The 10,311-nt window shown below is 57.6% G+C and overlaps 1 protein-coding gene across 4 annotated transcripts in view; it reads left to right on the top strand.

The window, feature by feature from the left end:
- Positions 1-7,420: 7,420 nt before the first annotated feature.
- The window catches only part of ZNF496 (zinc finger protein 496), a 30,149-nt gene continuing 27,258 nt past the window's right edge, over positions 7,421-10,311 (top strand). The window contains exons 1-4 of one of the 4 annotated variants that reach the window (XM_004778428.3): positions 7,421-7,558; positions 8,831-8,947; positions 9,357-9,736; positions 10,128-10,311. In XM_004778428.3, coding sequence (XP_004778485.2) covers positions 9,407-9,736; positions 10,128-10,311 — 514 coding nt within the window. In that variant the 5' untranslated portion in view covers positions 7,421-7,558; positions 8,831-8,947; positions 9,357-9,406. Of the gene's footprint in view, positions 7,559-7,594; positions 7,731-8,830; positions 8,948-9,309; positions 9,737-10,127 lie in introns of those variants that run through there. The other 3 variants (XM_004778429.3, XM_045069224.1, XM_045069225.1) reach the window with 3 other exon arrangements.

Raw genomic sequence — 10,311 nt, 5'->3', positions numbered from 1 at the left:
CTCAGTGTCACCTGGACGTGCACATGAGGTAATGAACTTGAGGAAGAGGCCAGCACACGTGGAAGGGCTCGTATCTACAGTATCAGGAAATTCCGGAAGACGTGGCACTAAGTTCCCCTTGCAGTCATTCAGAATTCACATCTGGAGCAAAACTCTGTAGATAGATCCAGGGGTTTTCCACAGCATAAGAATAAACAGATAAACACTAAAATGAGAGGGTTCGAGGTTCACAGGCAGCTAATGGAGGAGAGGAAAAGTACCCACTTGGTATCACTGGCTTTGTGCTGGATACTTAGGTAACATTTTGTTGTTTGATCCATGGGAGCCAGGAGCTATATCACCAGATCTTCACAGAGAAATATCTCTACACCTCTCAGCAACACTTAAGTACCTTACACAGTGTGGGGGCAGGTACCGGATTTCCCTGGTCCTGGGACTGAAAGAAAACACCACAATTATAGGACTCAGTGCTCAGGGTGGATGAAGATGGAGGTGCCAGAATAGTGTCTGTGCTCTGAGAGGAGTTCAGGGTGTGGGTTCCAGGATGGGGTGTGTGCTTTGAGAGGAGGGTCGGGACACACAGGGGGTGGGATCCAGGATGGAGTGTGTGCTCTGAGAAGGGATCAGGTCACACAGGAGGTGGAATCCAGGATGGGGTCTAGGCTCTGAGAAGAGGACTGAGACACACAGGAGATGAGATCCAGGATGGGATGTATGCTCTGAGAAGGGATCATGTCACACAGGCGGTGGGATCCAGGATGGGGTCTGTGCCCTGAGAAGGATTCTCAGGGTGTGGGTTCTAGGATGGGGTCTAGGCTCTAAGAGGAGGGTCAGGACACAAAGTGAGTGGGATCCAGGATCAGGCTGTGCTCTGAGAGGGTCAGGATACACATAAGAATGAGGACACACAGCATACACTGGTTCCTCCTGTCCTGTAGGACAAACTATGCGGTTCTTTGGCTCCAGCTTCCTGGGATTCCAGGGCGCACTATGATAAAATGCCGGTGGTTCGCCTAGCAGATGCCAAACACAACTTATACAATGTCTCTGTTCATCACTCCTCTCTCTCTCTCTCTCTCTCTCTCTCTCTCTCTCTCATACACACACACACACACCCCTGTCTCATCCCATGCGGCCCTTGACCACTTTCCTCTCCCTGAGTCTCAGGGGCCATCCTGAAATTCCAGCATCCTGGGATCCACCTAACTTGAGCAGACAGAAAGGAAACCTTCTAAGGGCCAAAGCATGAAAATCAACAGGACGGAGGTCCAGCAGGGAAGAGAGACCCAGCAGAGCAGCCGTGCTGTGTTCCCAGGAAACACGGTCTCGTGGCAGCCAGGAAATAACACCATGTACCTGTCTTACCTGGGATGCCCCCGATCATCTCACTGTGCCTAGCTTTGACTCTACACTTCAGCAATCCTCCTATCCAATAACCCCGCTCTCCTGAGCCCGCCTCTAGCGGCACCCACCCATGGAAGCCTCCCTAGTGCCTTTCCCCTCCCCCTCCTCCATCCTTCAGGGCAACTCTGCTCTTCCCCTTTGATCAAGCCTGGCTCCAGTCTCCTCTGGCTGCAGCCCTCAAGGCACCAGGACAAAACCCTGGTTGTTTCAGTGTGAGTGTGTCAGACTACAGGCTGGCTGCTGGTGGGCTGGCAGAACTGGCTGACAAGAGATGCCTCCTGGTGTCTCCTCCTGCACTCATGCCTCTACACCCCCACATCCACACACAGCTCCCAAAACAACACTGGGGAGGTCTTGGTTTCATTTCTCTGACCACAGCACCCAATGAGTTAAAGGAAAGGGATGGCATCTTTCCCAAGGGACAATGGGGCCTTTCCCGAGGTTCTCATCAGAGCCCCTGAGCAGCTGGTTATGTTGGTCCTTCCACAAAAGAAACAGGAACCCCAAAAAAACAGATGAGCAGCCCCCTTGTGGCAGCTGGGAGGCTTATATTGTGACAAAATTAATGAAGCCAAGTTCCAGAACTCAATGGACTCTCACTGAGCCCTCTCCACAAGATATGACCTCTGTTGGCATCTCATGTGAGATGCCATGGCAAGGCCCCTGCTGTCCTTGTCTCCCGGGAGCCTGGAAGCCCGGGAATAAGTCACAGTGATATCTGGCACTATTATTCTTAGGCCTCTTTGCAAAGCTAGAGTTTACTGAGTGTCTGGTATGCCGGGAACAATGATGGCCCATTTGCAACAGCGCTTCCAAATCACAGAGCTGGATGGTCCCCTGAACCTGGCTAACCATGCAGGCTACGTGTGCAGCCTGGGGGTTCTACATCTAATGGGCTCCCAGGGAATGTGGAGGTGGTTGGCCTGAGACCCTGCGGGGAGGCAGCACACTCTCAACATGCCCATATTTGCTGTAGGCACATGGGCCTGTCTTGTGCGGCAGTGACCAGCCAGGCCCCCAGGGAAGACCTGGCTGTTCACAGACTCTTGTTTTTGTTTTTTGTTTGTTTTTTAAGATTTTATTTATTTATTTGACAGACAGAGATCACAAGTAGGCACAGGGTCAGGCAGAGAGAGAGAGGAGGAAGCAGGCTCCCCGATGAGCAGAAAGCCTGATGTGGGGCTCGATCCCAGGACCCTGGGATCATGACCTGAGCTGAAGGCAGAGGCTTTAACCTACTAAGCCACCCAGGCGACCCAAGACTCTGGGTTTTAGGAGAGCTACGCTTCACACCTCACTGTAAGCAGTTCCATCCCATAGGTGGAGGAATTCATCACTTCCTTTGTGATATCCCCATCACCTCCCAGTGTGCAAAATGAGCATATCACACCACCTCCTCTGGCACTCACATCTCCATGCCCTCCTGCCCCCCTGGTAAGCCCAGGACCCTGTGTTGGCCAGGGTTCTCTGGGGAAACAGACCTGCAGCATCAGGTGTGTGGGGGTGGGGGGTAGAAGAGAGTGATTTAGGATACCTATGCAGAGAGATATGTAGGGTATGCATATAGAGATATTTAGGGTGTGTGTGTGTAGAGATATTTAGGGTGTTTGTTTAGAGATATTTAGGCTGTGTGTATAGAGATATTTAGGGTAAGTGTGTAGATGGAGAGATTTAGAGAGACGGGGACTGGCTTTCAAGACTGTGGAGGCTGGATGAGGCCCACCCACATTATGGAGGGTAAGCTGCTTTACCCAGGGCTTACTGATTTCAGTGTGAATCTCATCTACAACCACCTTCACAGGGGCACCTGGGTGGCTCAGGTCATAATCTGAGGGGCTTGAGATGGAGTTCCGAGGGCTCCCCGCTCAGCAGAGCGTCTGCTTGAGTCTCCCTCTTCTTCTGCCCCTCCCACCACTCATGGGCACATTCTCTTTCTCTGAAATAAATCTTTTTTTTTTTTTTAATTTTACTTATTTATTTGTCATAGAGAGAGAAGCGACAGCAAGCACAGGCAGACAGAATGGCAGGCAGAGGCAGAGGGAGAAGCAGGCTCCCCGCCAAGCAAGGAGCCCGATGTGGGACTCGATCCCAGGACGCTGGGATCATGACCTGAGCCGAAGGCAGCCGCTTAACCAACTGAGCCACCCAGGCGTCCCTGAAATAAATCTTTAAAAATACCTTCCTAGCAAATCTAAACCAGTGTTTGATCACAATCTGGGCACCTGGGCACAGTCAAGCTGACACATAAAATAAGACATTACACCTGCTTCTGTTAGTGCAGTGTGTCACCGGGACTCCCAGATGGCCACACACCCGCAGCCTGTGAGCTCTCGGCCCTTCACGGCCTCCAGTCGGCTCAGGGGCATCTCTACCCAACCCCAGGCCAGTGTTTTCCTCACCCAATTCAGACTCCAACCACAGCCCTTCCATCAGTGGGAAATCTGGGCCACCACTGGCCCCGCCAGCCAGAGGCACCTCCAGCAGCCAATAAGGGAACCGCCACTTCCTGCCTGTGCTTCCCTGACAGCTTCGAACATAGCGCCTGCCTTCTCTATCTCACTCCAATCGGCTCTGCACAGTGACCACAGAAAATGAAAGTCCCTTCAGCCTCGACCCTACTGGACCTGCTGAGTATAAAGAGCAGTCGCTCTGTTCCCCCACCTCCCTGCTCTCTCACTGTTCCCTCAGCTGGAATGCTCTTCCCCACAGCCCCTGCTCTGCTGTCAGAGCACCGGCTGAGCCCTCCCCCTGCTCTCTGTTAAAACGTGTCCTCATGCAGCTCCTTCCAGACTTCCCTGGCGGGCTCCTCCTCACCCTGCTGTATTTTACGCCTTTCATTTTCATGGCATCTATCACCAATGTTTCATTTTCTATCTGATTTCCCTTCAAGCCTCCAGAAGCCAGGATCTTCTGTACACTGTGGTCTCTCCAAGGACGGAAGAATTGGTGGCAGATGGAAAGTATCACATAGAAATATACATGCTCAGCAGCAGTCCTGTAAATCAAATAAATGTTCACATTGGGTGCAAGATGATGGATGTTCCTTTTTTTTTAATTATTCTTTTATTTATTAAATTTCTTTTCAGCGTAATAGTACTCATTGTTTTTGCACCACACCCAGTGCTCCATGTAATACGTGCCCTCCTTAATACCCACCACCCAGCTCTCCCCCCCCACCCCCCGCGCCCCTTCAAAAGATGGTCAACGTTCCTTGAGCAGGGCCTCCACCCAGGCTCATCCCATGCTGCTGCACACTACTGTACCTGACAAACCCATCTGGGGCAGAAAGAGACGTGGCCCTGGCTCCAAGCCCCGCCTGCCCACGAAGAGCCCACTCTTCCGGCTCCCTGGCCACCTCCCTGTAGCTCCCCATTAGGCCTCCACTTGGGACACTGTTCTCACCCCTGCTTGAGCTTGACCAACTCAGATATCCCAGTCACACGGGATCCTGCCCTGACCTCTCCAATACCGCAAGCACCACCAGCCCCTCTCCAGCCCCACGTTCCTTGACACTGCTCACTTCTGCACCAGGCATCAAACACAGCAGATCCTGTTACAGAGTCTGCTAACTGCTAGCCTGCACCGTGCCCCTACGAACCGGTTGTGTTCATGGATGTGCCCCGAGTGCCAGGCAGGGGCTCAGGTGTTTATCGAGTGCCTTAAGGACCCCAAATGCACTAAGTGAGGTGGACAGCTTCATCTCCATCTCCTGGATGAAGACAAACTTGTCACAGAAAGGTGGAGGATGCCCAAAATGACCCGGTTAGGACGCAAGGGGGCAGGATTTCACCTAGGGGTTGGCTTTAACCCCTGTGCTGCGTGAAATGCAGAAAACATGCAAAGGGAGGGCCTATTCCTAGCTGTGGGGGCGCACAGTTTACGAGGATGGGGAGGGAATGGGGCTAAGCAGCATTGATCTGATGCTGTATGCTAGCCATTTCTGGGCTCCACGTTTCATCTGGTGTGAGCTGCACTGGGCAGAGCCATGTGCACAAGATTCCCAGCCCTCAGCAGCTCGTTCCACAGCCAGTCACAGAGCTCGAACTCCTGAGGAGAATGTGGACTCCCCCTGAGGATGTGGATATCCAGAGCAGTGCCAGAGACCCAAGCCCAGCATACCTTTGGGGTGATCCTTGGTCCTTCCCTGGGGGCATCTCCCCTCCAAACCACGGTGCCTAGCTGGTGCTCCTGAGATTCCTGGTGTGCATGAAGCCTGCTCACGGGGAGTCTGGTCAAGTCTGAAGGCAGCGGCCCTGCCTGTGTCTGTCATTTGGGGGAGCACTCACTGTTCACAAAAAGCTCCACTCCTTCACTTTGGTGCATCTCCTACTAATGTCAGAATCCAGACGTTTGGCAAATGGTGGTTGCCAGTAACCCCACTAGTCAGGAGCAATTATTTGCAGTTTATGGGAAATGGGAGGCGGCCAGGCGCACCAACTGAGAATACACAGAAAAGGGTCCAGATTCTCATCCCTTTTCCTTCCCCTGCTCTGTTCTTCCAGACCACATGGTCTTTGGGCGAACTGGTTTTATTTCTGCTTGGCTTCAAACAGTGATCTGCAGTCAGGCGCCCCTCTGGGACGTGGAACCTTTCCTTTGCCTTCTCTTCCGTGGGAGAGGCCAGCATCAGAGGGGAGCAGGGTATGTGGAAGGGTTGGTGCCAGACAGGCCTGCACAGGGACCCAACATGCTTTCACCCAAGCTAGGGAACCTGGAAGATGCGGGATGGACCCAGGAAGACCCTGCTGAGTCACTGGGCTATGTTCAGCATAAGGTAGAGGCCAAGTAGCCCTGTCTGGGGTACAGTGGCCCCGATTCCCGGCTTGCCCCTCACTGCCACCGGACTTAAAAGGCCCATAACCTCTTTCTCTGCCACAATAGGAACGTCTAGCTGCTTCCTCCACTGAAACCAGCAGCCCACCCACTGGGGTCGAGACTGACCCCGGCCCCTTTGCGCATTCCACAGCGTTGTCCTGATGCTCAGAAGGGCCATACAACAGGCGTCCTTTCTTAAACTGTTAACTCTGAAAACCCAAGAAACCGCGGGCTTCATCCAGAGAAAGCCTGGCGTCCCAGAATGAACGAGGCGGGGAGGAGGGGTCTGTGGAGCGGCCGCGAGCCGGGCGGAAGGGAGGGGTTCTGGCGGCGAGGAGGTTGCATCCGCCAAGGCGTGGGGTCGGAAAGGTCACAGGCGGGCCGGGAGATGGAGTGGCCCAAGGCGCGCGGGAGCGGGGCGCACCTCCTTCCGCTCCCCCCTCCCACTTCCAGCATCTGGGCGCGGCTCGGGGGTCGCGCTCCGCCGTTCACGGCGCCCGCAGTCCCGGGAAAGGCCGGGCTGCGGAGACCAGCAGCGGAAAGAACCCCAACACGGCCCTTTCGGCACAAGCGCGCCCGGCCGCCGCCGCCCGCGTCCGCGCTCGCCCGCCCCCGGCGCGCGTCCCCCAACGGGCCCCGGGTCGTCCAGGCCGCCGCGGCGCGCTGGGCCCACAAAGCCCCCGGCCGGACGCCCAGGCCCGGACGCGCGGAGCCGGGGCGGGGCGGGGCGGGGCGCGCCGGCCGGGCCGGGCCGGGGGTGTCGGATGTCACCCCCCCGCGCACACCTCGGCCGGGGGGCGGGGGAGCGAACCACTGAGATGCGGAGACCTCCCCGGTCCTAGAGCGGAGCAGGAAGTGTCCCAGGGGAGGGAGCCGGAGGGCTCCGGCCTTTCCTTTCTTGCGCGTCCGGCGGGCTCCGCGGCGGCCAGGCTCGCGCGGCCCGCCACCGGGGACGCGCCGCGGGGGTGAGTGCGGCCTGGGCGGCCCGGCTACTCGCGCACCCCAGCCCCGCGCGCACGGCTCCCCGCGCGCCCCGGCTGTCCGCGCTCCCCGGCCGCCCTGCCCCGAGCCGTGCGGCGGGGACGGTGCGGGCGGGGCCGTAAGGCGACACAAATGCTGTTTTGCAGGCGCCTCCATTTGCTCCCACCTCTCCACTACCGAGCGCAGCCGCGGATTTCTGAATGAGCCGGGGACGGCGTCGGCCCCTGCGAGGAACCGGCCGGCCTCAGGAGGGACGCCCGGGGGAGCGGGCTGGAAGGATGCGGAGCTGCTGCCGTAGGCTTCCGCCGCAGCAGGAGGGACTCGAGTTGGGCGCCTGGCAGGAATTCCGAGCGGTGAGGTGAGCAGCCGGGAGCTGGCGGGATTGAGGTCTGGCGGGGAGGCGGCGAAGAAAGCTGGCCCTTGCGCCTGGCCTGGCCTGCGGTCCTCCTTCCTCGCCGCTGCTCCCGCGGAGTCCTCCCGGAGCTGCTTTCCGCACGCCCCGCCCCTCCGGCAGTGCCCCGGGGACGAAAGTGAGTTCATTCATCAGGCATCTTCTCCGAGCCGCCTGCGTGCCGGGTGCCCTGTTGACAAAAAGGGCCCCGGCTGTGCGCTTGAGGGTGCCCCGTAGCATCCTGAGCGGTGAAGGTGGGGCACGAGTCTGGGGCAGCCCTGAGCGCTCTAGAGACCCTGCAGCTGTGGGATGGCTGAGCTCCTGGGAGGTGGGGGCAATTCGGGCTAGGCTGGTGCTCCAGCGGCTGGTGTACACACCGTCAGAGCCCTTCGGTGTCCTACTCTGTTCTTACGTGAAGCCAAGAGGTCCAGAGCCTGGAGTCTGGTGGCAGGTCAGGGGCCTTTGCTGTTACTGTGGCCTCGAATGCTGTTGTGCGAAGCGTGGGTGAGGGGTAGCCTTATGCAGTCTGCTGTCCAAGAGTGGCAGAAGCCTGAGGATGAGGGAAGGGGCTATGGGCTTCATGCACCCTTCACTTTCTTGGAGTCCCCCAGTCTAGAGTAGCCTTGGCTGCTCTCGGATGTCCCTGGAGAGGTGTGGGGGCTCCCCGGAATCCCTGTGCCTGAACACTGTCCTGCCTGAGGAAGCTGGGAGCTGTGTGCTGTCGCCTTCACCATTTGGGGTTTGGGGATGACATGGGGGTGAGGAGCACAGGCTGATAGGCAGCACTGCTGTTTCTTTTCTTTTCTTTTTTTTTTTTTAAATATTTTATTTTTATTTACTTGACAGAGAGAGATCACAAGTAGGCAGAGAGGCAGGCAGAGAGAGGAAGGGAAGCAGGCTCCCTGCTGAGCAAAGAGCCCGAAGCGGGGCTCGATCCCAGGACCCTGAGATCATGACCTGAGCTGAAGGCAGAGGCTTTAACCCACTGAGCCACTCAGGCGCCCCAGCACTGCTGTTTCTAAATACACAGTTATTTTCTCTGGTTACATGCAGGATGTGGCTGCATCTCTCGTCTGCTGTCTTGGGGGCTGTCTGCTTCATCCTCTCCACGCTGCTGGCTGGGACTCACTCTGGCAGGTCCAGCACCGGTCCTTGGCCCTGGCCAGACATGGGGTTGACTTCTGGTCCTGGGTCTGCTATGAAGGCTCTTCCCAGGAATGTCTCTCTTTGTCTTTCCAGCTCTTTTTGCAAAAGTCTCAAGGGCAAGGACGGCGACTTTGGCTCCAAAGCCTCAAGATAGCGTCTTGCTTGGCGTGTGCGTCTCAGGTCCTGTCCAGGAGAACCTGGCTCCTGAAGGTACCACAGCACCTTCACTCCATCTGTCTCCTGCCTGTGGTCCATCCATGATTCTGGTTGCTTGAAACACTGGTGTCCTGTCCTGCTAGCGCTTTTCTTCCAGACTCCCCACCCCCCGCCCCCGCCTCGCGTGTCTGGTCACCGGCTAGAGGAATCACATGATGGTGCTGTTGAGGGGCAGAGGGTGGTACTTCCCTCTCCCGCCTTGTGTAAGGAACAGCCATGCTGACCCCTCTCCCATGTCCCAGAACTCCTCCTGAGGGCTGGTCTCTGGGGGCTTTGCCACACTCCCCATCACCACCCCCAAAAACCTACCACAGGAGACCAGAACATTGAAGCCAGTGATTTCTGTTTGGAAATAGGGTCGTCTTCTGCTGCTGACCCCCATCAAATCCCATCATGCCCACAGCCCTGTGCCCCCGAGTCTTGGCTCCAAAGGAAAGTGAGGAACCCAGGAAAATGAGGAGCCCACCGGGAGAGAACCCTAGCCCCCAGGGGGAGCTTCCCAGCCCTGAGTCCTCCCGCCGCCTCTTCCGCCGCTTCCGCTACCAGGAGGCTGCGGGCCCCCGGGAGGCCCTGCACCGCCTCTGGGACCTGTGCCGGGGCTGGCTGCGGCCGGAGAGGCACACCAAGGAGCAGATCCTGGAGCTGCTGGTGCTGGAGCAGTTTCTGGCCATCCTACCCCGGGAGATCCAGGGCTGGGTGCGGGCCCAGGAGCCCGAGAGTGGTGACCAGGCTGTGGCAGCCGTGGAGGCGCTGGAGCGGGAGCCAGGGAGACCCTGGCAGTGGGTGAGCAGGGGTTGCTACGCCAGGCTAGTGGGTGTTGGGGGGTTGCTGGGTGGGAGAGGCAAGGAGCGGGTCTGGACGACATTTGTGGAGAGGGGCAGCCGTGTCCTTGGATGTTCGGCAGTATCACATGTTCTCTGGCCAGGGGTGAGAAACTGTGGAGCTCCAGGCTTCAGTGAGGCTCAGGTTGGAGTTCGGTTTCCTCAGAAAATGGGTTCTGTGACTTGTGACCTCACAGCCCTGTAGAAGGCCCTGTCTGAGCCTCTAGCGCTTCACCAGGAGGGTGTTCAGCAGGTCCAGGGATGGGTGGTATCGGTCCAGTCTCTGGCCGCCAGCTCTCTCCTGGCCGGGGACCTCTCCACCTGGCCCTGAAAAACCCTCTCTGGAACTGAAGCTCAAGCACTGTGAAGACCCCGTGGTGATCGAGGATGGGGACAGCCCTCCAGACCAGGAGCAGGAACGGCTGCCAGCAGAAGCCCAGAGCGACCTTGCCAAGAGCCAGGACACGCAGTCTGTGGCCCTGGCGCCAGGCCCCGGGCTCCCCAGCAGACCACCAGGCCAGCTCAGTGGGGAACCAG

Source organism: Mustela putorius, unplaced genomic scaffold (assembly GCF_011764305.1).
Source record: "Mustela putorius furo isolate JIRA1106 unplaced genomic scaffold, ASM1176430v1.1 tig00003914_pilon_pilon_pilon, whole genome shotgun sequence".
NCBI classification, from domain to species: domain Eukaryota; kingdom Metazoa; phylum Chordata; class Mammalia; order Carnivora; family Mustelidae; genus Mustela; species Mustela putorius.
The sequence above is the reverse complement of the archived record's forward strand: the minus strand, read 5'-3'. Positions and strand labels throughout refer to the sequence as shown.